Source organism: Teleopsis dalmanni, chromosome X (assembly GCF_002237135.1).
Source record: "Teleopsis dalmanni isolate 2A chromosome X, ASM223713v2, whole genome shotgun sequence".
Taxonomy (NCBI): Eukaryota; Metazoa; Arthropoda; class Insecta; order Diptera; family Diopsidae; genus Teleopsis; species Teleopsis dalmanni.
Genome location: NC_051848.1, coordinates 60,393,220 through 60,420,034, shown reverse-complemented (window position 1 = coordinate 60,420,034; position 26,815 = coordinate 60,393,220). Strand labels below are relative to the sequence as shown.

At 29.8% G+C, this 26,815-nt stretch overlaps 1 protein-coding gene across 1 annotated transcript; it reads left to right on the top strand.

Moving 5' to 3' along the window:
- Positions 1-6,780: 6,780 nt before the first annotated feature.
- On the top strand, positions 6,781-25,586 carry LOC119690068. Its single transcript, XM_038105057.1, has 3 exons — positions 6,781-6,874; positions 24,623-25,305; positions 25,384-25,586. The coding sequence occupies exons 1-3, from the start codon at positions 6,839-6,841 to the stop codon at positions 25,388-25,390; spliced, it is 726 nt and encodes a 241-aa protein (XP_037960985.1). The 5' UTR covers positions 6,781-6,838; the 3' UTR covers positions 25,391-25,586.
- Positions 25,587-26,815: the final 1,229 nt, after the last annotated feature.

The window sequence follows — 26,815 nt, the reverse complement described above, 5'->3', positions numbered from 1 at the left end:
TTGTAGAGACATCTGTTATGCATATTTTTTTTAACTTACTATATGTAAAGCGCTTTTTTTGGGTGCAATGTTACAAAGAAGCTATGCAAATGTTCAAAAGCCCAACACTAGCCGCATCATATAGACCTATAAGTTTGCTGCCTTGTCTGTCAAAATTATTTGAGAAAGTGTTCCTTGCAAAACTTATGCCTTTCCTCCAAGATAGAGACTTGATCCCAAACCCAAACCATCAATTTGGATTTCGTCAAAAACATGGTACTATCGAGCAAGTGAATAGAATAACTAACGAAATAAGAAGTGCTTTTGAAAATCGAGAATATTGCTCTGGTGTCTTTTTAGATGTTGCACAATCGTTCGACAAAGTATGGCATGAGGGCCTGTTACACAAAATACGACAAGTACTCCCGCAAAACTCACACGCAGTACTTCAATCATACTTGATAGGCAGATCTTTTAATGTAAAGTACAATATGCACACAACTAATGACTTTCCAATAATTGCAGGAGTTTCACAAGGCAGCGTTCTTGGTCCATTCTTGTACCTCATCTTTACTTCAGATATCCCTACAAATACCAATTTAGTAATATAAACATTTGCTGACGATACCGCTATTTTGTGCCGATATAAGAATGCCGCAATCGCTTCCAGTCAACTGCAAAATTATTTGTACTCCATTGAAAGCTGGTTATCACTATGGCGAATTAAAGTCAATGAGCAAAAATGTCGTCATATAATATTCTCTCTTGACAGATCCTCATCACCAACTTTCACTCTCAACGGAATAGTAGTTCCGCAAACAGAAACAGTGACGTACCTTGGTATTCACCTTGACAAACGCTTAACTTGGTGAAGGATATTGAAACAAAAAGGACCCAAATGAAGCTCAAAGCTTTAAGCCTTCGCTGGCTAATCGGTCATCAGTCTCCCTTATGTTTAGAGTACAAAGTCTTGTTATACAACCAAATCATTAAGTCAATCTGGATGTATGGCTTACAGCTATATGGCAATGTTCGTCACATGCAGAAATCTTGCAAAGAACTCAAGCAAAGATCTTAAGAATGATAACTGGTGCACCCTGGTATATCAGAAATAAAAACATACATTTTCATTTAAGAGTTCCGATGGTTAAAGTCGAATTCGAGAGAATAAGGTGAATTCGCTGGCTTGACCTCTTGCTAATATGACTACTTCCTTTACACTAAAACGGAACGATAGACCCGCCATCCAACTTCCCTAATGATCATCCAAATTAATTTAACTTATACACCGTGATATCTGGTAAATAAGCCCTGGCTACTTATTTAGAGGCCCCTTGAAATAATTTACAAATCATTATATGTAGCATTATAGTACGTTTATATAAAATAATTTGTAATGTAATGTTATTAGTCTTTAAGATTCCAAAACTTATTTATTTTAATTTAAAGCGATTCAATAAAGATATATTGTTAAATACAAAAAAAAAAAAACTTTTATTTTGCCAGTTGGTTTTGGCAGACAGTTTCATTTAATTAACACTTCTTAAACTGTTACTATATATCCAATGTATTTTTATTAAAGGAATGTGCCAATCTGATTGATCAGTAATAATTTTGTATTTAGATATCTTGTCAGATATATCGTTTTTGGTCACCTCTCTATGTTCAAGAACACAGAAAACTGGTAATTCTGTTTTCATAGCGATTTTTTTTTCCAATTCTGTGTGTTTAGGAGTTCCGAAAACTCGTAGTTCAGTTTTTATAGAGACAAGTTCGTCACTATAAGATTTCTTTTTACATCTCTATATACAGGAACTCACAAAACTGATTGTTCAGTGGTAATTACATGTATAGCTTGGTTTGCTTTTCAGCAATTAACTAAACAAGTTTAGTGTTCTCATAGTTAATATAGGTTTTTAATATGAATTGGAGTAGAAAAGATAATATATTAATTTGAATGAAATTTTTGGATAATATGAAATACAGTCAAACTTCCATAACTCGAATTTTCTATAACTTGAATTTTCTATAACTCGAACCAAAAACAGTGCACTAAGGTTTTAGAGAGCAAATTACATGAAATTCTGTTTCCATAACTCGGACTTCTATAACTCAATAGAAATAGGAATATGGGAAAGTGCATTCTATAAGTTTTGTTTATTTTGTTTTAAGTATAAATGCATTTTGCTGTTAAAAAAAATTCTCTAACTCGAAGTCTCCATAATTCGAACCTTTTCTTTGCAAAATTGGACTTCGAGTTATGGAAGTTTGACTGTATTTAGAAGCTGTGTGCATAACTGAATACTCAATGCCCCCAAATACGAAATGTGAAAGATAAAATGCTGTGGAGATTAAAGTCGGTTTGCGGTGGTTCAAAGAATCGCTGCTTACTTAAATTTTACGTCTTGATTTGTGGGTGGAAAGCGTGCCACTTTTTTCACATACTAAACGTGATTCTAAATATTAACTGTACTTATTATCGTTCCTTATTACCCTTTGATAGTATACGGTATGCAAATTTCAGCTCGACCTGTAAAAATTGAGTTTCTTTTATTTCCTTTTTTATTTTTTTTTTTAATTTTTTTCTTATTTCTTTCATTTTTTCGTTTTGTTAATTAAAGCATTTTCGCTTTTGATCATTTTTTGATGAATTTTTGAATTTTATTCTAAGTAGCTCTCATGTGCTCTTCCTCAAATTTATTTTATTAAATTTTTTTTAAGGCTGCGCGCCGCAATACAAACGAAACCCACACAATAAAACGCGCACCAAAAACAAAAACAAAACAGAAAAACACAAAAAAAAAAACAAAAAGACAAAAAGACAAACTTGGGACTTAAGCGCTGTTGAATGCAAGTCTTCAATTAGCGAATTTTAGTACGCCAAATCAAATCCAAACGTAAATGCATGCAAAAATGCTGAAGGTTGCGTTCGAGTTCCCGCTGTGTGTGCGTGTGTGTGTGTGTGTGTGTGTAAGTGTGTAAGTGTGTTTTGTGAGGAGAGCCCGGAAAGATTATTATTACAAGCAGTACGTGACATTTTCTAAATTATGCAATTGACAACGCACACTCACATATATTCAGACTATTATAAGCTCACGTAAAAATGCACACTCAATTGCCAATTTTGGTACAATACGCAAATAACCCCTGCAGCAATAGTTACTAATAAAGACTCACACACGCACACACACACACACAGAGAGACTCTCAAACGGACACGGGTACGGAATTAATCAAAAGAGCTGCATTTTACGGAAATGCATTCTATTTATTTGTTATTTCAGAGAAATGGGATGTTCTGGGTTACACTAAGCAAATAAATAAAAATGAACTGGCCAGACATATAGTAGATGGTTAGTTGGTTGGTTGTAGTGACAGGCCATTGGATAACTTCCATGTACCTCAATTAGTGATTTTTCGCCGTTTTGCTACCACATTCCATGCAAGAACCCTAGCATAGAAGAATAGAGACTAAATCCATCCCGCCGCATTTAGATAATTTAATAGATCTTTCGTCTTCACCGATAAACAGACTAATAAATTATCATTAAAGTATCTTCCTAAAAACCTATTTCTTCTGGACGCCAAAACCGGGAATTCACAGAGAAATGTGAATCGCAGGAATCCCTTATTTAAAAATTAGAAACTAAATCCATTCCGTCGTATTTTGATAATTTAATGGGTCTCTCGTCTTCAGCGATGAACAGTCTGATAGACTGTCAAAGAAGTATCTTCCTAAAAACTTATTTCTTTTGAACGCCAAAGCCGGGCATTCACAGAGAAAATGTATTGTGGTTTTTTTTTTCTGCTGGTTTCCACAACTTTTGCAGTGAGGATTATAAGGAATACGCAGTTTCTCTGCGTCGATTCCTATACACCAATGATCAGAGAGAACTGCAGTAAGTCTTGCAGTGTTCACGCGGTTTCATAGCAAATTAACATAATTCCATGTTCGAATATACAAGTCAAGTACAACTTTGGATTAGTTGGTTAATAAACACTGACTCTAAACTTCAAATTTGGCAGGGTACGTGTTCAACTCCTGGTACTTGCAGTCTCAAAAAATTATATACGAATAATTAAACACAAGAATTATTTAATTATTATTTGATTATAGAATTAAAAAATTAACTTAAAAAAATTGACTTTAAAATTAACTATTTTGTACTTTGCTGTTACGTATTAAATATGTTTCTTTAATTTTTAAAGCATTTGAATGTGCGTTTAATTTTAAAAAATTTACTTATTTTAAAAATAATACGATTTTACAAAATTTAATTTTGAATTAAAATTTGATTATAATTCCACATCTGAAATAAAAAAACAAATATTTTGTGCTGTATTTCCCACGACCTCATTTAAAGAAAATATCGTGCAAGTGTGTTTAACTTGGGGGACGCGATTAAAAAATATTTTTAAAAATATTTTTAAATATTTTTATTTAACTATTTTTAAAAATTTCATTTACAAAAAAAATTAAATGATAACCCCAATCAATAATAAATATATTTGCTGAGTATATTACGAAATTCCATTAATGGAAAACTTTCTAAGCTTATGTTCGATGTGATGTGCTTGAATAAACTACTCTTAAGAATATTTCTAAAAATATTGCCATTTTGAGCAATTTTATTTTTAATAAAGAATAATTGATTATTCTAAATCAGATTTTTGTCACATATTTTGGAAACTCTATTCTACAGAATGTTGTGCGTATGGGTCATTCTTTTACTAACCGGACGGATTTTGGCAAAAAATTACCTCATGATCTCTGATTTGACTGAAAATTATTTTATGAATTTTTGGGAAGTAAGTCGTGATCGTTCGGAAAGACCAATTAAGCATTACACTCAATATTTTTATTTTCATACTTCTATCTGTTGTGCCATTAAATTTTTCCTGTAGATTCTTTAAAATGATGCGGGTTATCGTCTTCATTGCTATTGTTGCAGTTATCGTAAGGAATATTGAAACTTTTAGATTCGTGATTTGAAAATAGGGATGACGTGAAAATTAGTTATTCAATAAAAATACATCTGAGAACACTAATATCCTAAAAAGTTTCATTTATATGTAGAATTTAATGACAAACTCAATTCAGAAATGAAAATTAAAAATTTTTGTATAGTTTTTCTTGGAAAATTGATTTAATGGTATTATGGTGCGTATGAGTAACGTAAAGCACGGCTGATGAATTAATTTTTTTTAATTATTCCTAAAAGCAATATCACACTGAAAATATTTATTTTTAAAGTAGAATTTATTGATTAATCTGAATAAAAAGTAAAAAAGAAAAATTTTGAGTGATATATTCTTTTCTTTTTTTTTACTGAAAGATCGTGTGTATGTGTTTGGTGTGATGTGATGTGAAGAATAAATTAATTTTTAAAAGTACTTCTAAGGACAATATCGTCCTGAAATTTTTGGATTTTATTTAGAATTTTATTACTAATCGAAATCGAAAATATTATATAAGAATATTTCTAATATATTCTTTGAAAATTTATTCAATGGAAATATAGTATGCATGTACTTGATGTGTTTTGAAAGAAAAAAAAAATTTTAATTTCAAAAAATTATACGATTCTGAACATTTTTATTTCGCAGTAATATTTTAAACTTAATCCAAATAAAATATAAAATAAGAAAATTCTGGAGACGTGTTTTAAGAAAAATTTTTTTTTGAAATTTAACGGAAATTTAAGTACTTAAATATAAACAATCTTAACTGTTCAAACAATTTCTTAAAAGTTCAATCAGTTATCTTTAAAACGCAGCAAGTTTGTACCTTTTATAGAGCTTGAAATGTAGCCATTTGAAAATGTGTCTTCAACACCAATTCTTAAAACCCCATGGGTTAATAACTCCTAGAAAAAAAATTACCACATATTTCCCAACATACGGGTTTTTTTATTTCATTAAAGGAGCTTATGAAAAAATATTCAGCCAAATTGAAGATCATGAGGTCAAAAAGGTGTCCGATTTCTAAAAGAGTGACCCGTATACAGAATGACTCGAATGCATTTGCTATGAAGCACACAATAAATATATTTTTTAAAAATGTTTTCAAAAAGAGGATTATTTTGAAAGTTATATTTAATATGAAAGAATTAAATTATTTTAAAAATTTAATTTAACATAAATTTAAAAATTTAAAAAATAGAATTTTCTTGAAATTAACAATTTATATTTTAAAGACGGTTAAATAATGGTTATGAAATAGTCACTCAATTATCTTTCAAACGCTGTAATATGTAAATTCCTTAGAACCTGAGACGTGGCGATATTACAATTAATTGAAATTGCAAATTGTCAAAACCTCTTATTCCCCCTTAGGAAAAAAAAAATCAAAAATTATTATCTGAAATACGAAACTTTTTAGTTGATTAAAGAAGCCCAAAAAAGAAGATCAGCTAAAGCAAAGGAGTTGAGGTCAAAATCTGTAGCGTTTTGAAGAAAAACTAAGATATATGGATTTGCTGGCACTCCCAAAATATTCTACATTACGAAATACGTAATTAATTCAACTCACTGCAATAGGAACACACACACTCACACACAATCTTGAAAAATAAAACACACATGTATGTGTGTCATGCTTAATTTACCCTTAATTTACTACACACTTAAATAAGTGTGAACCCGGACTAAATGTAGCTTAACGAAATGTCCATATTGCTTATGTTTTTGAAACGCATGTTTCTTTCTCGCTCACTTGACGCATTTATTATTTCTCGCCATTTATTTTCGTTTGCTTATTAATTGAAGTCAGTGTTCTTTTGTTCTTTTCCGCAAAAACTTTTTAAAGTTTTAAAAGATTTAAGTACAAATAATTTTAAACTTTATAATATAGTGAAAAATGGAGACTAACAATATTCAAATCGGCGTTGGCGCTGTAAGTAATCAAATATTTTTGTTTATTCGCTTTTAATTGTTGTTTTAGTTGCCGCTATTCGGTTTTGTTTGTTGCTAACATATAAATAAAAACACAACAAAATTCTATTATTGCTTTTGAGCAGCAGAGCGACGCAGAGTGACGCAAAAGTAAAACGCAAAAACTGATATGAAAATAAAATCAAAAGTAAAAAAACTTAATCAAAAGCAGAAAGAGAAAGATACGTTCTTAGCAAATTTATTTTGCGCTACACTAACAAAATTTGTTTTGTATTTATATTTGCATTCTGTGGAAGAATTGCGCGGATAAAAGCGTATAGAAAAATGAAAAATGTTTCTGGCTCAGCGCTTTTATCCGAAAAGCGCATTTATCCGAGATGCGCATTTTTATGAGAAATTTATTCGATTTACTTGCAAATAACAGAATTTTTACGGTAACACAATGGCCTAATAGGCCTAAGTGAATCCACTAGGGATCGCCGGTATAACCTAACCTAACCTAACAGAATTTTGCAAATATATCTCTGCATCGGTAGATAGGCAGATAAGTATTGTGCGCATGTATGCGTGTATTACGAAAATGTCCAGCTGTAAATAAGAAAAAACATTGAAAAGTAATAATTTTTTATGAAAGCCACTAATTATTATTAATTGTGTTTGAAAAATTAATTCTATATATACGAACGCTAGGCTTTCTTTCTTTGACGGTTTGAGACAGGCAATGTACAAAATATAGTGTGACTTAAATATTATTTTCTTCTCTCAATTGCTTATAACTTTAGTATTTTTCTATAGGATTTTGTTTATCAATACCTTGCTCTCTTCTAAAAATTAGGATAAATGCATACTATATGAAACAATAAGGAACTGGACAATATAAATTTTATTTTTGTATGGCAAAAAAGTAAATTTTGCATATTTATGCTGGTCAAAAAATTCAACTTGTTTCTTAGATTGTATATTGATCCATAATACTTAAACTAATGAAATTATCGGATAAAAAAATTCAAAACGAATTATTCGAAAAATTATGTAAACACCTTAGACACTTAGAATGACCTGGAAATTTTTTTTCTTGATTTCATATTTATCAAAACCAATCTATTCAAAGTTTTTTTCAATTGGATTTAAAACGTAATTTGATTTAACATCATCCCATCAAGCCAAAAAAACTTTAAACTCAAAAACCTCTTCATACAAATTTTAATCTGTGCCATTACATAAATATTTTGTTAATAGACCGATGTTATTTTTATTAAATTTTTCTTTTAATCTCATTTTTATTACAAACACTCAATACAAAATTTAAAAATGTCTTGAGTTCCAGAACTGTATAAAATTTGATTCTTCGAATTTCTAAACAATAAAATAATGTTAATATATGTGTCCACTAAACAAACTTAACCATAAAAATCAAGAAAAAACCTCTGCCAACCTCTGTAAAGACGCAGTAACGCTACATACATATGTAACATATAAGGACAATTGAATATTACACTTGCTGAAATGAATTTGTCACATTGAAACAATATTTCGTAGTACGTAGTACAAACCACAACATCGTTGTTGTTGCAAATTATTAATATTCTGTTCATAGTTTTTGCATTAAAATTGTTGCAAAAGCTATGTGCATGTATTTCGCTAATTGATACAAATAATTATAGTACGGTGTTAAATAAGAGAATAAAATAAGAAATTATAATACTAATAAACGGTCAAATGTCTAACCAGGATTTAATTTTGAAAAAATCCTTTTCAAAAATATTTTATATTACTGGAAACGTCAATACAAGATTTATAATTTATATTTAATTATATCAATAATTTTATAGTGGACCCAAACCCGCTCTAACAAACCTTAAGTCCACCTCAGCACGCAAAGGAAGATATACTGATCTACGGTCCATCATCAGTTAGAAAATAAATAAATGATAATGTTTCTAGTATAGCTAAAGTTTAGTGTGGAGCAGAGATAAGCCTCCCAGCCACAATAAAGTAAAAGTGCGCAATAGCACTAACTCAAATCACAACAACAACAAACAACAACTATAGTGGGCTTTTAAGCGGTAAAGAAATAAAAGTAAGAATAGAGGGATGGCTTTGGTTTTTTTTAATTTTATTTTACAACTTAAATTTATAGAAATCCTTGAGCTATTCTACCGTTTCCGGTTATATGACGTTAAACCACAATACGTCAGTTTTACCTTATATAACGAAAATCTTTTTTATGTATATTATATATAAACCAAATGAAAATAATTTAATTGTTAATTATACTAATTAATAATAATTTAATTATTATAGTTTAATTGTTACAATAATTTACTCACCAAACTTCATTTCTGTGACTTGGCACTTCGAAATTAATTTTATGATGTGTTAGCCAAGACATAAAATTTTACATTAAACTATAGAATATATGTAAGAAATTTTATTTTCGTAATTTAATATAAAGTATTTGATTGAAAATGATAAGATGACCACGTGGAATTTAAAATAAAGTGAAAACATTATTAAACATTCTCTTATTATTCTTGAGTATTCAAACAGTTCTATATTTACTCGTATATAGATAGGTCGTTTTTTAAACACTTCTCATAAACTCATAACTTCCATAGTTGATTTCTTGATTCAAGAAAAATAATGCTTTTTAAAGTGTGATTGTAAGAAAACGATATGCGATAGAAGCCTAATTATTTATAATTATAAAATAAAGATTAATAAAACTGGAATCGAAAAAATTGCTTAGAAAATTATAAAAAATTGAGATTTTCTGCAAAACCATTAAAAATTTAAAGAAAAAATCAAATTTTAATCAATATAATTTCTAAACCTATTTAAGTACAAGTACTTACTGTTGTCCTTCTCTGCTAAGTGAAGCATAGCGCCTCAACGATTCCTCTTAGTCTTATTCTCTTGCCTGCTTCTCTCGTGATTTGGTTCCAGGAGTACTGTGCATCTTAAAGCTCCTAATTCACGGTTTTTCGCCATGTTTTAGCTGGGGCTCCAGGCCGGCGGCTGCTTGTCGGTTCCATAGTAGAGCTTGCTTTGTTATGCAAGATGATGTTTTCCTGAACGTGTGGCCAATACACTTCCATTTTCTTCATTTGATTTCAGTAGCGGCTTGTGTTTGTTCCATGCGTTGCCATAAATCCATTTATTTGCACTATACATGAAATTCTTCAGTAGATTTTATAGTATTGGATCAGAAAGACCAAATCCATCCATAATAAGCAGATCTGACTAAGACATATTGGATATTATTTTATAATCAACTTGTATGTTACCTACTCTAACCATTATAATATTCCATTAACACATATGCATCTAAAAGTTCAAATCTATTTTAAATGCATTTTTTATCTCCTTCTCATTGCTTTATTTTATAAACATTTGAGTATTGTATTATTAACCGGTATTGTTATTAGCTCGTAATTGTAATCCGAGTAAACCAAGGTATATTAATGCAATATATGTTGATAGCAAAAACAGATGGTGTTTACTTCTGTGAAATGAATATGATATCATTTAATTAGAACTACGTAGATATCTCATTGTCAGTTGCACGTTAACTAAAAATTTAAACAATTTAATGTATTTATTATCCTCTTAAAGGCAAAGACACAAAACTAATCAGACGTATGTTTTATTACCTTACAATTTAGATTAATCGATTTCATTACTATAAAAGTTGCTGCGTCCTTTTTTCCTTCCGTAAGTGTTTGTTACCCAACTCTTTCTATTAGCCTTTTAAGTCTTGATTCAAAAGCAACTGAACATAATTTTTGAAGAATTCCCCCATAACTCCAGTTGTAAAATTTCCAAATCCAACAATAAGCATAACTATGGTAATGTTTTTAACGAAATTTTGCTAATAGGTATGTTCTTCAAAATCATGTATGAATGCTGGTTGAAGTTCAAGCCAAACCCTATTTAAGCATTTGAAAGGACTTTATTTATTTCCTTTGAATAACAGCTTCACTGTTCATAAATGGCAATTATATAACCACTAATGTAAGTCAGTCTTATAGAAGGGAAATAGGTAAATTACACAGTTACAATTCAGTAACCAATTTCTAAAATTATCGATCTATTATCTCTTAAATCAAATATTTTTAAGTTCCTATTATTTACACAATTTCTTTCTCTTTTCTTTTCTTCTTTCTTTCTTCGGCGAATAGATTTTTTTCGAGAGAGTTAGTCAGAGTGAAACACCATCTTGCATTCTGCAGTTCTTTCGATCAATTAATAATAAAGATTTAGCATTTTTTCATCCAATTTGTATTTGTATATATTACTGTTGACCTCGTTGCTATTAAAGTTACTCCACCTGGGTATTGCCTTTTTAGCATGGATTCCCTTAAGTGTCTGGATATATCGTGCAAATGTATAAGTGCAAGGTTAGTGTCGATTTCAACAACATTGCCAATTCTTTCATTTCCTTCCACGTTTTTAACAGCAAGCATATAGTATACACACTACCCTCCTCTACCGTTGGTTACTTCTTTGTGGTGGTAAAGATTTTGAACAATGCTCCTATGATATATCTTCATTGTTACTTGACTGTACACGAAAAAGTTATTTGTGCACTTTTTTCTTTCTTCAAGTAAACAAGTTCTGCAGCTTTCTTACTAGAAAAACTTTAACCTTAAACTACACTACAGTAGTCAGGGGGTTTATACAGCTCTCTTAAGCGCAGTTGGTCACAATAAATGCTGGATCCAGCTCCCTCTCGTATTTCCTTTATAGATAGACAATCTATATAGATATAGAAAGTTTACGCATCGGTTTGAATTTTTTCATCATGCTTCATTTATGACATCGTGAAATTTAAAAAAATCACTAATATCATTTAGTGACGTACATATATCAATGAAAACAAATTATTGTGACTATGACGAATTATGCTAATATAGAACTCATATGTTTGAGTGTAAAGTATGTTAACTATATACGAGTATTTGCCTATATAAAAAAATAACTGTTGAACCCTTTTACTGCTAATGGATAATCGAAAGAAATGGTGAAAAACGATGCTAGACGAAATGTTAACCCTTCGTAAACTTTCAGTTTAATTGAAATTGGCTCAAATATCCCGCATTTCCGTTATTTGTTTATGTTAACAATATATTTTCATTTATTTTTATTTTTATTTTGTGACTTTTTTACTTTATTTTTATTGTTATAATGTATTTTCACACTTGCGTAGCTGTTTAGGTAAATGAGGTGTTCGCTCAGATACGGGCGTACCTTCACATAACAAACGGGTGCAAATGGTTGTGCCTAGTGATTGCTATTGCTATTTATGCATGTGCTTGCCTTCGAGATAGCACCACTTTAAAGATTAGATACGAGTAAACAAAATTCTATTGTACATAGACCAAACCATCAACAAGACCGGAATGAAAAACGTACATTTTTATTTAGCAAAATAAATTGTAAATAAAAAACCCTTTAACTAAATAAAAATCTAGTAAAGTACAAATAAATTAACTGATAAGTAAGCGAACACACGAGATACGATGGACAGTGTTACTCCACTACCAACACCCAAATATGATGACTTCCTCTCACTTTAACTGAATACTGAACACAGATTACGGAATAAAATTTCGAACACGTTTTATTGTTAATTCAAACAAATTTTTATTTGATGATATCAGAATCAAATTCAATACAAACTTTTAACTTAACATATATAAATATTTTCACAGTAATATATATACGAACTGCTTTAATAAGCCAGTGATAAATGCGAGAGTAATGTAAATTTTAACTTATTTTAAATTTATTTTTCTATATAGTACTCTCTAAAATCAAAATAGTTGCTTCAATGGTTCTGCAAGCACCCACGTTTTTACAGTATTTTCATATGTTTTAACCAGGTTCTCGAACCGGAACCGAAACAAAAACTGAAAAAAACCGATATTTTTGCAGGAACGAGAACCGGTACCGAACCGATATAAAATTTTTTTCTTGTGAACCGGAACGAAAAACGGAATGGAAAAAATTCCGGTTTAAAGCCCTGATTTTGACATTCTGTCTTTTTTTGAAAAACAATCGGGATTCTCAAAATATTCATCACTTCCAGAGATTACATTCACACTCCATAAAAATTATTTTGCCGCAAAATACTTTTTTTAATTTTAAAACAAACAAAAATGTAATTGTACATATATGTGATATATAATATATGGTATAGCTGTGATATATATAATATTATAGATATGATATTTAATCAATGTTTTTATTAATTTTGCTCTTTTAATGGGTAGCGTTATATTGGCTGGTCATTGATTTATTCTTTTAAAGGTAATCGACTCAAAATCGTGCATCACAAAAAAAAAACTATAACCTTCCTGTTCCATTCCTGCTGATGGAACTATCATCATATTTCTTTGAATACATTAAATAGGATATCTCTACTGTTTTAATTTCTATTTAACTTTTAACTTCTCGTTTAGTTATGTTACTTTTCCGGAGTAAACTTGTGCTGAAAAAATAAGCTAAATTTGTTAAGAGCTTCACAAACCTTTATTTATTCTTTTATAAATCTATTTTATTGACTTATACAGTAAGTACTCACATTTTAACACAACATATGCCAGTTTTTCTCAATTCTGAAAACAAGTCTTAATATCGATTAACAACATAACCTTCAAAACGCGGTGTGATTCTTATCCTCTCAGTTGTGAGGTAGTGAATAAGTGTCATCCACTAATATCACAGCAGTGGTTTATTGTCTTCAAATGTGACTGGTTTTTGAATTTCACCCACTTAGTACATGAGTACAAGAAAAGATTTTTTGAATTAAAAATTAAATAGAAATAACTTACATAATATTAATAGCTAAATTATAGCACTTTTTTTTATAATAAAAAATTCAGATCAGTTAATACAGAATGAAGAAATTTAATAATTTATTAAAAAAAATGGGCTCACAAATAAATTCTCAAAATTAATGCAAATATCACAACAATTTAATTAAGTGCAGTAATGTAGCATATAAATGGTATAAACTTGCCAAGAAGTTTTGAACTAAATATCTTATTGAAATAATATCTTATTAAATAATAAATAAAAATTAGTTCCGTTTATTTAAATGTTTATCATTATACTATATTCAGACAGCCTAAATTTCCTTAAAATGAAATCCCAATTGTATTTGGGAAATTTTAAAAGTTAATTATTATAACTGTAAACGATGGCACTAGTAGTTTCGTTAAGTTTAGTGGATTATTATTTTTCATTTTATTTTAAATTAAAAAGAGTCACAGTTTTTTCTTCATATTCAAATTTAAATATTTGCACTATTTTCAAAATATTTTTTCGGTTTTATTAAAATCAACTGTCATTGATATTTATTTAAAAAAAAAAGTCATTTTTTCATTATCTCAACTTTATCTTTTGCTTGAAATTTATCTTACGCATAGTTGCAATTGAAATGTCTCTTAATTTCAACCTTCGTTTCAATGGAATTAAGGATATTTTCCTTAATTTCGCTCTAACCTTAAAACTGAATATTGTGTGAAAAAAGCAACTTAATTTCGCTGAAACGAAGATAAAATTAAGATTTTTGCGAAATTAAGGTGTGTCTGAATATAGTATCAATAATATAGCCAGTGGCGGAGCTAGACCAACTCTGCACGTCGGCGACATCAGAATTGCGAGGCCCCTTTTATAACCCAGTTGTAAAAATAAAAAAGTTACATTCACTAATACGACAAATCATAGTTAAAAGTTTTATTGCTAATCAAATTAAAATATATGAATTTTCCTACTTTTAGCCTCACTCAATTTTTTTTTTAAATTATATAATAATTTGCGCCAGCTGCTATTTTTGCTTCAGTTTACAGAATTTCCAATGAAGATGGTCTCTCTTGGATCATAATACTTTTCTAGTACGTCTTAAACAATTTTAACTTTGCTTCTTTCTTTTCGTCGAAGCTATACTGACTGGAACTGTGAACATGAATCTGATTACTATATAAACATTCGAGAAAACTTCGAATATGGTTAATGCCATTATCAAACCAAGTTGTTCAAAATATTTATTAAGTGCTTTGAAGCCTTTTTGCGAGGCCCCTGCGGACGTGAGGCCGTCGGCGGTCGGCGACATCGCTGACGCCTAGCGACGCCACTGAATATAGCAACCAAATTAAGAAGCAGATTTTCTTATTATTATCTATTCCTATAATATCTGTGGATCCCAATCGATACAGAATAATTTGTATTATTAGTTGCATATTAATAAGTAACAACTTTGTTGGGTTATTACTAATTAAATAATATTTTTTTGCTCAAGAACATAATAAATCCTTTAAATGCCATTTTTAAATCACTTGTAATGAATAATGAAAATTTTTAAATTAGGGAATAAATAAGCTAAATGCCCGGGATACAAGTAAATTAAATTTATTTTAAATAAATAATTACAAAATATTTATTTACGCATTTTGTATCTGAAAGATGCATCCTTGTATAAGAAGCATTCCAATAATTACGTAAGAAACAAGAAAATTCGAAATGTCCATTGCAGTAATTCAATTTCAATGTAATGACAACACAATATCATAGTTTTGTAAGTGACAAATACAAAAAATGTTAAATAATATAAAATAGAACAAAAGAGGAATGATAATGAAATTATTGATAATGCACACTAATGCATTTGCCAGCTACCAGCTACTTACGTATCTAGATACTCCTACGGTTGCGTATTTACAAAGTGTGGCTAATTTAATCAAACTACTGCTAATTTACCAAAACCCATGCAAAAATGAAAGCGTACATACATTCAAATGCAGGCATATATATGTACAAATGTCAAATGATAGATACTTACATATGTATGTATCTACGTATTGCGATATATAACATTACGTCAGCTGAGCAGAACCAGCAAAATGGGTCGCATGAGATACATTATTTAATTATAATTCATCACATTTGTAATATATTCTTTGATTATATCTTATCGCACTCTCGACTGGGTAGTTCAGTTCAGTTAGCTTGTTTTGTAGTTTAGGATGTATTTCATATTATGTACACGTATACAATATTAAAGTAAATCTAAATTTGTCCGTCTGTCCGATTTAAAAAATCTCACAATAAGTTCTTTAAAAGTTTTTAATTTTACATTAAAATTAATCTTAGAAAAAACTTAATATTTGCTAGAGTATAGTATCTTTGTAGTAAATACTGACAGATTTAAATGTAATTGCAAGTTAAATGTTCCAAATAAAGTGGCACATGGCTATAAATGCATTCCGTATTGTGTGCATTTAACTTAAACTCATTAATTCCTTTGTTAAACCAATAAAAAATGCAACATAAGATCCGTCATTGTATGTCAATTACGCGGCTTCTAAATTGTGTTTAAAAAAACAACTTGTTTTTATATATGTAATCAATATACATATATATGTATTCAATAAGTATATATGTAATCAATTTCAAAATAATATATTCATATAATAATTACCAATTATAGTTCAAAATAATTCTTGCTGTAGCTGTAAAAAACATAAAGAAAGTGCTTTTAATATGTTTCTAGACAGTCCACCTTTCTATGGACTAATATGCAATAAGTCCTGAGCTATTATTACTAAATAAATAATATTTAATAAAGTTGCATGGAAACAGCATTTTTTACGAATAAGAGGGGTTTTCGAAATATCGAGGTATCGATTTAATGAGGTTAAAAAAAAAGAAAATACGAATTAACGGAGCTTATATATTTCAGTTGATTTTCACATATTTCATATACATAACTTTATTAGAGCTAAATAATCTAATTTACATACATATGTGTTTAGATCCTATGTATTATTAATTTAATAAGAAAATAAAAACATAAAAAATTATTGAGAGAAAGATCAAGTTTTAACTTTGAAAAATTTTGTAATTCTTGATTGCTTCAGATTCTTTTCGCCTATCTCTTCAATTGATTTTTCCAAACTTAAACAATCAAAATCATTTTTTTTGGACATCATTTGACTTGTTTATTCGTTATAAGTTGTTCCTCATCGGCGCTATCATCCTCATCGCTTTCATTATTAAAAGTCGCAACTTCTTCCAAAATATTATTATCTATTAACATACCAGATACAGTCATTATCAATGCTCACGTAACCATAGAAAATGGTGACATTTTCAAAGTTCGTACATATACGGTCCTATAGATAACCTATGATTAATTGTTCGACTTGATATAAATTTTCATTTAAATCTTTATTAAAACCGCAAGCCCAGATTAATAACCATTCCCTTGCGGTGAAATAATTTAAAATGTTTTATAACACCCTGGTCAAACGGCTGTAGCTTGGAAGTGGTGTTTACTGGCAAAAAAATTATTTTTACGTGGCTGAGATTAGGGGAACCATTATGCGCTTTACAATTGTCCATAAATAACAGTATCTTTCGAATTTTAATTTTCATGTTATCATTCAGCTTCACATCCATTCGTTAAATAGATCCACTGTCATTTACGCCTTCTTGTTGTATTGATAAAGCATTGGAAAAGTGCAAATGTTCCTGAAGCACCTTGAATTTGCACCAGGTTTTATGCTCTGCATTGCGAATTATAAGAGGTTTAATGTTTATTGAAATTCAAATAAAATACGAATTAACGAGAGGACCAAACTGTATGGAAATATTACGAATTAACGATGTTTCTTCAAGGGATCAGCAGTTTGTTACGTATTATTGAGGTTTTCGATTTATCGCGGTACGAATTATCGCGACTCAACTTTAGTTGTTTTCATAATGCAGTACATTTCAATATTTTGAGAATTTTCGCTATTACACATTAGAATTAAGTAGGATGAGAAAACATTGAAAAATCACATTAAATATTATTTGATGATCGTCAAATAAAAATCAGGGTTTTAACACGTTTGGACAAAATATATAATCTTCTAAAAATTTTAATATGCCGAATACTAAAACTTTAATCAAAATATTGAAAGAAAACGGTAATAGAGTTTCAAAAAAAAGAAGATTCGACTGTCAACCGTAAAGTAGCCGGTCATGGCTATTGTTTTTTGAGTTATATAGTTATATTTTACTTATAAATGGATGATTTATAATTAGATGGCATAATAATTACTTAATACTCTGTAATATTACTTAATAAGTTTAAAGCCTAACTCTAAAGAACGTTCCCGTTTATAATGAAAAAAGTTTTATTTTACTAAGATAATGTACTGGCTAACGTTTCAGTGGTCGCCATGAATCAAATCAAAAAATTGCATTTGTAATAATATGAAAATCCCAAAAAATAGATAAGGGACAGAGTTCTGAAGCTATATGCGAAAACCGACAGGCTGCCCTACTAAGCACTATATAATCTCAGAATAATCACTGATATAAGATCAGTCATTGAATAATCACGATGCTTATAAGGACAGACAAATTAATCAGTGAGATGGGTGGGAATCTGCAGAAACCCGCCAGGTATCAAAGAGTAAAAGTACCCAAATGCACTAACTCGGAAAAGGCTCAACGTAAGATATTAGAAGAGGAAAGAATAGTGTGGAATAGAAAAGATGATGATACAATATAGTAGATGAGATTAGTGGAGAAGTGAAACGAAAAGAAGGGTTAAAAAGGGAGTGGAAGAGAAGAGAGTGAAAGAGAAGACAAAAGAAAATAGTAAAGGAAAAAGAGAAAAGAACAGGAGAAAGAAAAAGAAAAAAATGAAAACAAACAAAAGCATAAAAAATTTAAATTTTCGTGTTTTGTATTAATCACAAACTTTTTGAACAGTTTTTTATATTAAATTTTATTATTTTTTCTTTAGTAATTTTATTTATTTCAGACTTATTTATCTATATATATGTATATATATTTATCTGTATTTAAGTGTACTACATATTCACAATAAATTTTTTTCTAGATCTCAGTAATTTAATTGTTATCCAATACAATTATCCGTTGCATAAAAAATATTTATGTACATATATATAAATTAAATTTTTATTCATTTTTTAGAAGAATGCCTAGATCCTTTAAAAATTCGGTTAAAAACTAAACTCGTGTAGAGATCGTCGTTTTATTACTAATAATACAGCACACATATACATCACTCTAGCACTTTGTTAAGCACATATTTATACTCTTAGGTATCTGTTTGCGTTGCGTTGCTTTGCTTTGCTTCCCAGTAGAAAAAGTGGTCTTCGAAGACATTGTCTTCAAGACGGTCTTTGATACCGCGTCCTCATTTTCAAGCAAATTTGCAAAACAATTGCTCAAAACATGAATGTAAATACTCTTTCTTTGCTTTCTCTCTCATTTTTAGTGTTCATAGCAACGTATTTGAATTTTGCCTCAGATGACGCTGTTTTATAAATGAAGTGACGCAATAATTTTGAAGTGTAGTGAAATAAATATTAAAAAAATCAAAATAAATAAAGAAACAAAATTATTAAACTACGAAATATTAAAAAAAAAGAAATTAAATCAAAACAAATTAAATAGTGACTTAGTTCCTGAAAAATATATTGATATTAATATTGAAGACAATAATTCCAGTGAAAGTTGTTTTAGAAACGAAACAAAGGATGTTGAAAATAAAAAAACTGAAAACACTTGTGAAAAATTAGCTGTTATATTTAAAAAACACAGGATTAACAGGCGTTGTGGTAATGATATTTTAGAACTCTTAAGATCAGAAGGTTTAATTGTACCAAAATTCTTTTCAACGCTTTTGAAAACATATAAAACTTCAACAATTGATGATAGCGAAATGCTATAAATTATTTTATATTAGTGTTAGTTAATTTTAGATATGCTAAGTTATATTAAGTTAATTATTTAAATTAATTTTCATTATGTTTACTAGTTTTTACTAGTTTATTATTAATATCTTAATAAAATTTATAATAATTTATAATAAAATTTATAATTTACTTTTAAAACTTTTAATTTTGAATGTAATGTAAGAAATTATTATATAAAATAAATAAAAGTACAAAATACAACAATTTCTTTCTACTTATTTAAAGAGAAAATTGAAATTCATTTAAAATTTAAAGAGCGCAATAAAAGAGTAGAAATAAAAAAAAGGGTGAAAAAATTATATGAGCACTGCACTAAGAGCGCACAACTTTCTGTCGAATGCGTCCGTTATGCAAGACATGGTCTTCGAGACGGTCTTCGAGACATGTACGCAAAAATTCATTGAAGACATTTGGCTAATTTGTATGAAAGTGTCTTCGAAGACCGTCATACATTTGGATCGATCGGTCTTCATGTATGTATCCATGTCTTGAAGACGTCTTCGATGACGGATCGATCCGTTTTCTACTGGGTTTACTTGCAGCACAGACAAATAGCAAGGCCAGGCCAATACTAAAACGATAACAACAACATTAACGCGAAGAACAAAAACAACAAGAACAATTATTGCAACAACTAAAGAGCACACACAGTCCCAAACGTAATTTTCCGAATTCATTGAACTGCGTGAGTGTGAAAAATAACAATTTTAGATAAACACAGCGTCGCCATTTGTTCGTCACTTACGGTGTGAGAGCACGAAGTGGAGCCAACAATGACTGCAATAGCAGCAACAATCAAGCAGCAGTAGAACGACGAAGCCCAAACCTAAACCCAAAACCAAAGCCAAAATGTATGAATGAACGAAACCAGACGGCATCGATAACTCTGTCTATACCCAGGTCCGGCGGGGTTAGCGAAAAGAAAAATAATATATATAAATTCATAATAATATTATGGTGACATTGCTGTCACACTTGCTGCTGCTATTTTTGCCGCTTTCATTCTCAATGTTGTTGGCAGAAATGTTGGTCTTTCTTTTTCTTACGACCCACAGTTAGCCTTACATATTATCATTGTTCTTGTTGTAGGTACTTGACATACACATGCTTTTCGGTTTTTGTTATTGTACTATTAGTTTTTTTAATGCTTTTATCTAGTGTTATTGTATTTTTTTGCCGTTATTGTTGTTGTATTATTTTGTTGTTATTGTTGTTGTTGGTGTTGTTTTTGTATTTCTGTTAGCCTTGCACTTAGTGTGAAGATGGTGGTTGATGTGACACAGAAATCATATTAATATAAATTAACGATGTGGAAAATTTAGTTTAGTGGAGAAATAACAAAAGCAATATACAAACACACAACACTCACTGACTCGCACACACACACACACACACACACACACTACAAAATGAGCTTACCTACAAAATAAGCTAACTATACATGCAAACAATAGAACTCATTGGTAAAAGCGCATATATCGATGAGTAAATTTGTGCATACCTCAAAAAGTCCAAGGCCTGTACTTAAATTAAAATAAAAAGAGCAAATAATAAAAAAAAATAAATTCAAAATTATTTAAGGACTCAGTTGAGCAATGCTGCTTTACTGCTTTGCTTGTGATGACGCAGCCACTCCGTGTGCCCGTTGCCTGTTGCCTGTTGCGCACTGCCTGCTGTCTGCTATTTACAGCCAGTTGTTGGTTGCTTGTTGGTTGGTGGTTTGTTGTTGGCTACTAACGCAATAACGACATCGCTGGCCATAAGAAGTCATGGCACACGGACTAAAAAGCACGCTGCACACGCACATAAAACATTATTCAAATAAAACAAACAGCAGAGCTTAAGTAAAAAAAATCGTTCCCGTACGTACGGCATTGATAGATTAGCTTCAAAATATAAAAAGCATCAAATAAAGTGTGATATGGAACCGTGAATATTTGTGTGACCTTTGCAAGAACTTAAGGTAATTTTGACATAATTTCACAGTATTCTTTGATTTATTTTATTTTGTGTTTTGGATCTGATTTTTAACAAATCTTAGAAGCGAACAAAGAATAAAGCACATATTCGCTGGGCATAAAGTATGTGGCGTTTTATTGTTCACAACTTTAAAACGGATGGTTGTATTTAGTAACTATTTATTGGTTTAACAGTTTGATTATAAGTAAATTTAATATATTTGAATCGGTGTTCTTTGTTAAAATTTCAAAATTAACCCAAGTGCAATTTCAAAATAAAATTAGAATACTTCAGAAAAAAAAATTTTTCATTACTTAAAAATAATTTTACGTTGCTTAGCTCAAATAAACAATACAAAAAAAGTTTTTTGATAAAAATTCAATACTTTTTTAACTTTCACTTACCTAAAACGGTGCAGCATCTTTCAATTCATCCGACTTAAGAATCCGACCACCTCCCGCCAAATTACCATTGCTTGGCAATAGAACACCATTGAGTAAATTCTTAAAAGTTAATAATGTATTACTAAAGGGTGATAAAATTGTGAAAGCCGTTGTCTTGCCTTGTAACTGTATTGGAACGAAAAATATGAGGTACGCAACAGCAATCGGCCAGATGCGTGAAATTCTGTAAATGTTATTACTGTGGTACATATTTGCAAGAAATGATTTTTTTGTACTGCGTTCTTGAATTAATTGTAATTATACTTAATCTTATAAACAAAATAAAAAAAAATTATTCAATATCAGTTATTTACATACAATGATCAATTTTTATAACCTTAACAAAGAACGTACCGATCGAATACGCAAATCTACTGAACTTAATAGTTTTTCTGCAATCCATTTTTTTTTTAAATATCTAAATACTGCGTCTTCGTGGCACTCCTGAATAATTATCTGACCCCCGCTGGTGAGTCCTATACTCTGGAGTTGTGCACGGAATCAGGCACCCGTCACGTGAAATCAACCACTAGTGAAGGACGTAAGCATGCCTCGAAATTAGAAGCCAAAAGCATGTTAATGACCCCCGCAAACAATCAAAGTACAATGATTTACAGGTGCATACCTGCAATGTTTTAACTCTCTATACGGAATTTGTCTCTATCCAATTGGTGGAAAACTTCAGTAAATATGTAAGTAGGGAGTCATCATCATTTAGAAAATTCGATGGACAAGAATGTTTCAGTGCATTTTTTATTACTGAAAACTGTTAAAGAGCATACAGAGACAATATTTTTTAAAAAATATAAATTAAAAATATTGAAAACAAAATATTAAGGCACACGTGAAGCTGATTCCGTAACTCCAAAGCAAGTTCGTGATCAGAAATCGGCTAAGAATGTATTATGTTAAGATCAGATGTTTGGAATGCAAAAAAAATTTTTATTATTAAATCACATCAGGAATAATAACCTGAGATTATTCTTGAATCATTAGAATGCAAAAATTTGTGAAAAAACCGGCTTACAGAATGACAAAATGATTTCCCATCACAACAATGTATTTTCATAATACTATACTGAAATCAAGAACCAGTCTGTGCGCCAGTTTTAATTCTATCTGACTTAAAGCTCTTCTCATAGTTACAAAAACACTTTTTTAATAAACGATTTTCATTGAATGAAAAATAATAAACTACAGTAGGTGTGTATTTTACAGATCTTCCGGAAAAATACTATAATATGGAATTCGTGATTCATACGATTATTGAACCAGTTATAAAGTTGGTTCTGCAACTAACCTAAAATGACGGCGTTCAAACTAAAATGAGATGAAATAATAACACAAACAGTTTTTAATGTATAAATATTCATTCTCTGTGATGTTTATCAAAGACCATTTATGAATATGCATTATGCAGACTTTCCGGAGAACTGCTATAAAGTTAAAACTTATGATTTATAAGATGCTTCGAAAAAGTGGAGTTAAGGAAAATTATACTGTATGAAAGTGGTTTCTCGAATTATTAAAAATGATTTATTTTTTAAGTCAACAATCAATAATGTATTCACGTGTATTTTAAAGTGTACTTAAATATAAAGTTTCTTTCTAGTTCCATTGTTAATGCTTATTGCATGATTAAATGTCAGAAATATTTTTATTTAGATTTATTACAATTTTTGCTCACTACTAAATTGTTTTGCTTTTCTTTCACAACTTCAGAAACTTTACTAATTAAATGGCTTTTACAAAATGCAGAGTTTCATTGTTTTATTTGGTTGTTTTTCTAATCTTATATTCAATCAAAAATTTAATTATGCCACTAAATCCTTTCGAATGTGGTACGGAGAATTTGTAATCCAATTTGTCTCTATAAACTAGTTAAGTGGGAAACATTAATATTAATTGAAAAGATTAAAAATCAATTTTTGTGGTATGAGCTTCGATGTTTCCATGCGTCTGTCTGTTTCCCCGTTGATTTGCTAAGTAAAATTGTTTATATTAAACTTTGTGAGTATTTTATATTAAAAACAAATGTGGTGGCGCATGTGATTACGGATAATAGGATTACCAGGTTGTAGTATTCATACTCCTACGTATTGAATTCATATATTACTCCATTATGTGTACGTTTAAAACTTGGCACGGTTTTACATATATGTAGTAGCTGACAACTGCATATGTTGAGTTAAAGGACTTATCGAAGCAATTCAAGAAAATTTCTTGAGCTTTACTGATTTTAGTAGAGATAAGTAAGGGAGCCACTTTAGGTGCCACTTATTTTTAGTGTCTTGTAATTAATATCTAAAACAAAGCTAAGTTTCTATATGCCTTGATCGCACATTATTTTTTACTATTCATAATATACTAAGCCTAAGTATTCTTAAATCAATTTTCTATTGTTGCATAAGAGCAGTCAAATATATAGTAAATAATCCTACTCTATTCTTAGTTAAGTATCATTAAACGTTATAAATATATGTTCTGATTTTATATATAAAATTTATAAATTATAAAGTAACAAATCACTTAATATACTTTTTAAAAAAAACTTTTTTATTTTAGATACTTGATAACAACCGCCTTCATATATATGACCTTAATAACGATTGCATATATGAAATTATGCGCAGATTGAGCGTCAGAGACGTATTGGAATTACTTGGCGTATTCAATGAAAGATTTGATGAAATCATCAAACAACGTTTAGCGTTAGAAAAGCATTTTCGTTATTGCCTCAGGGACGAATATAAATACAAATATAGTCATTTACTGTTAATTGGAAAATACTTAAAGTCAATATATCTAAGTGCAGGTTACTCAATAAGAACAGAAAAAATACTTTGCCTTCTTTATCCATTGGTGCAAAATCCTCAATTCCTTACCAGTCTCGAATTACATTTCATTGAATTTAATATACAATATGTAAAGTGCATAAATGCAGCTGGCGAATGTCTGGAAGAATTAAATTTAGATTTCTGCAGACTCAGAGACAATATGCTGGTAGCTATATTAGAGAAATGCAGAAATTTGACAAAATTATCTATTATCGGCAATTACGACCTAAGTGGAACGAGTCTAGTAAATTTAAATGTTAAGAAATTGCAGGCACTTACATTAGAGGAAAATGATCGTTGGTTTTTCAATGTAGAAGAGTTTGCAAAAAATAATCCCCATATTAAAGTCACGCTCTTCAGTCAATATAGAGTCACTAAAACAGAATTCAACAATTCATTTTCGTATTCATGGTAAGTTCATTTGTGAGATTTAATAAAATTTAGAAAATATATACCTTAATGAAAATATATTTTTTTTCCTACTTCTAGTTTTTAATCTTGAAAAACTGTGACACCCAAAATGCTAAGTGATGCGTCTGCTTCGAAACATAAAAGCAAACCCTAGTACTAAACTTCGAAAATAAACTAAGGAAGTGACGGCTTGTAAAAACCCCGCAAGAAATTTACTCAAATTTTCTAAACTTACTATTAACGACAATAAATGAATGTAACACTCTCTGGTCTAAATTGCTAATAAATATTGTTTGTAATTACTAAATTAGTTATGTGTCTTAAAAAAAGATACATAAAAGAGACATGATTTCGATCAGATAAGTTTCATTAAAAAATGCATCTCATTAGATTGTACTTAATCTCAAAGATTATGAATCTGTGAATATTAATAACACAGTTCTTTTTGAAAAGGATTACTAAATTTTTTACTTGTGGAAGTGAGTATTGAATTGACGCAGTAGTGTTAGCACTGCCTCGACTTCATCAGCTTATCAGGAACATGGTCTTCTCCTGTGTTATACTTTTTCAACAGTCGCTTCAAATATCCTTTTCGCTGAAGCTTTATTAAGTTTTGTCGACTCATTTCTTATTGCCTGCTGAGCTTATATTATCACTTAATGGCTATACTTATACTTCCTCTGATATCCGGTCTGACGTCGCTGCTACTGGTTTCTGTGGTGAAAATATGGGCGAAACGTTCCACAGCTTCGAAAGTACAGTTGTATCGAATCGAAAGCATCGAATGTTACTTTTGAAATTGACAAAAAAATGTTGTATCTGATTTTTGTATTCATGATATTTTTCAGGATTTACTGCTGTGTAAATATCTGGTCAATGGTTAAACATTCAGTTGGAAAATCATGTTCATAAGAACATAAGAGTGCATGTAGTTTCATATCAATTTGTGCTTGATAGCTAATACCTGTTGATGCCACGATATTTGGTGCTTACTGTTAGATTATTTTTTTTTAGAACTGGCTCAGTGTACGCTCATTTAAGTAATATACAAACAATGAGTTAAAAATATCTAAATTAATCTTAAAGTTGTTTGCTCTGGTTAAAACAGTCAATGGTATTCAAGTCTGGAACAAAACGTTTAGACTCATCATCTTATATCATGGTTGCACTGCAGCTAAAACTACTACATGTTATTACATGTTAATGTGATTAGAATTGGGTTGTGTCTATTTATATTAGCTGATTTACGCGTGTGAAATAATTGGTTCGTTTACATTTTACATACTTGATTGATTACAGAGTTGATTGCTTTTGACATATTTCGCCTTAAATGAGTTGATTTATTTATAATGAGCTCATTTATATAAAAGCTCTTTGTATAAAAGTCGACTAAATGAGAGCAAGGGAGACATGATACTAAGTAACTTGATTAGGATCCAATTATCCATGATAATTTTATAAGCCAAGTAAATGTGTACATATATGGGAACATACTGAAACTGCATCAAAA

Coding starts and splice junctions, on each gene's coding strand:
- LOC119690068 (XM_038105057.1), top strand. CDS start 6,839: ATGGAGACTAACAATATTCAAATCGGCGTTGGCGCT. Junction 6,875..24,622: donor TTCAAATCGGCGTTGGCGCT/GTAAGTAATCAA, acceptor TTTTTATTTTAG/ATACTTGATAACAACCGCCT.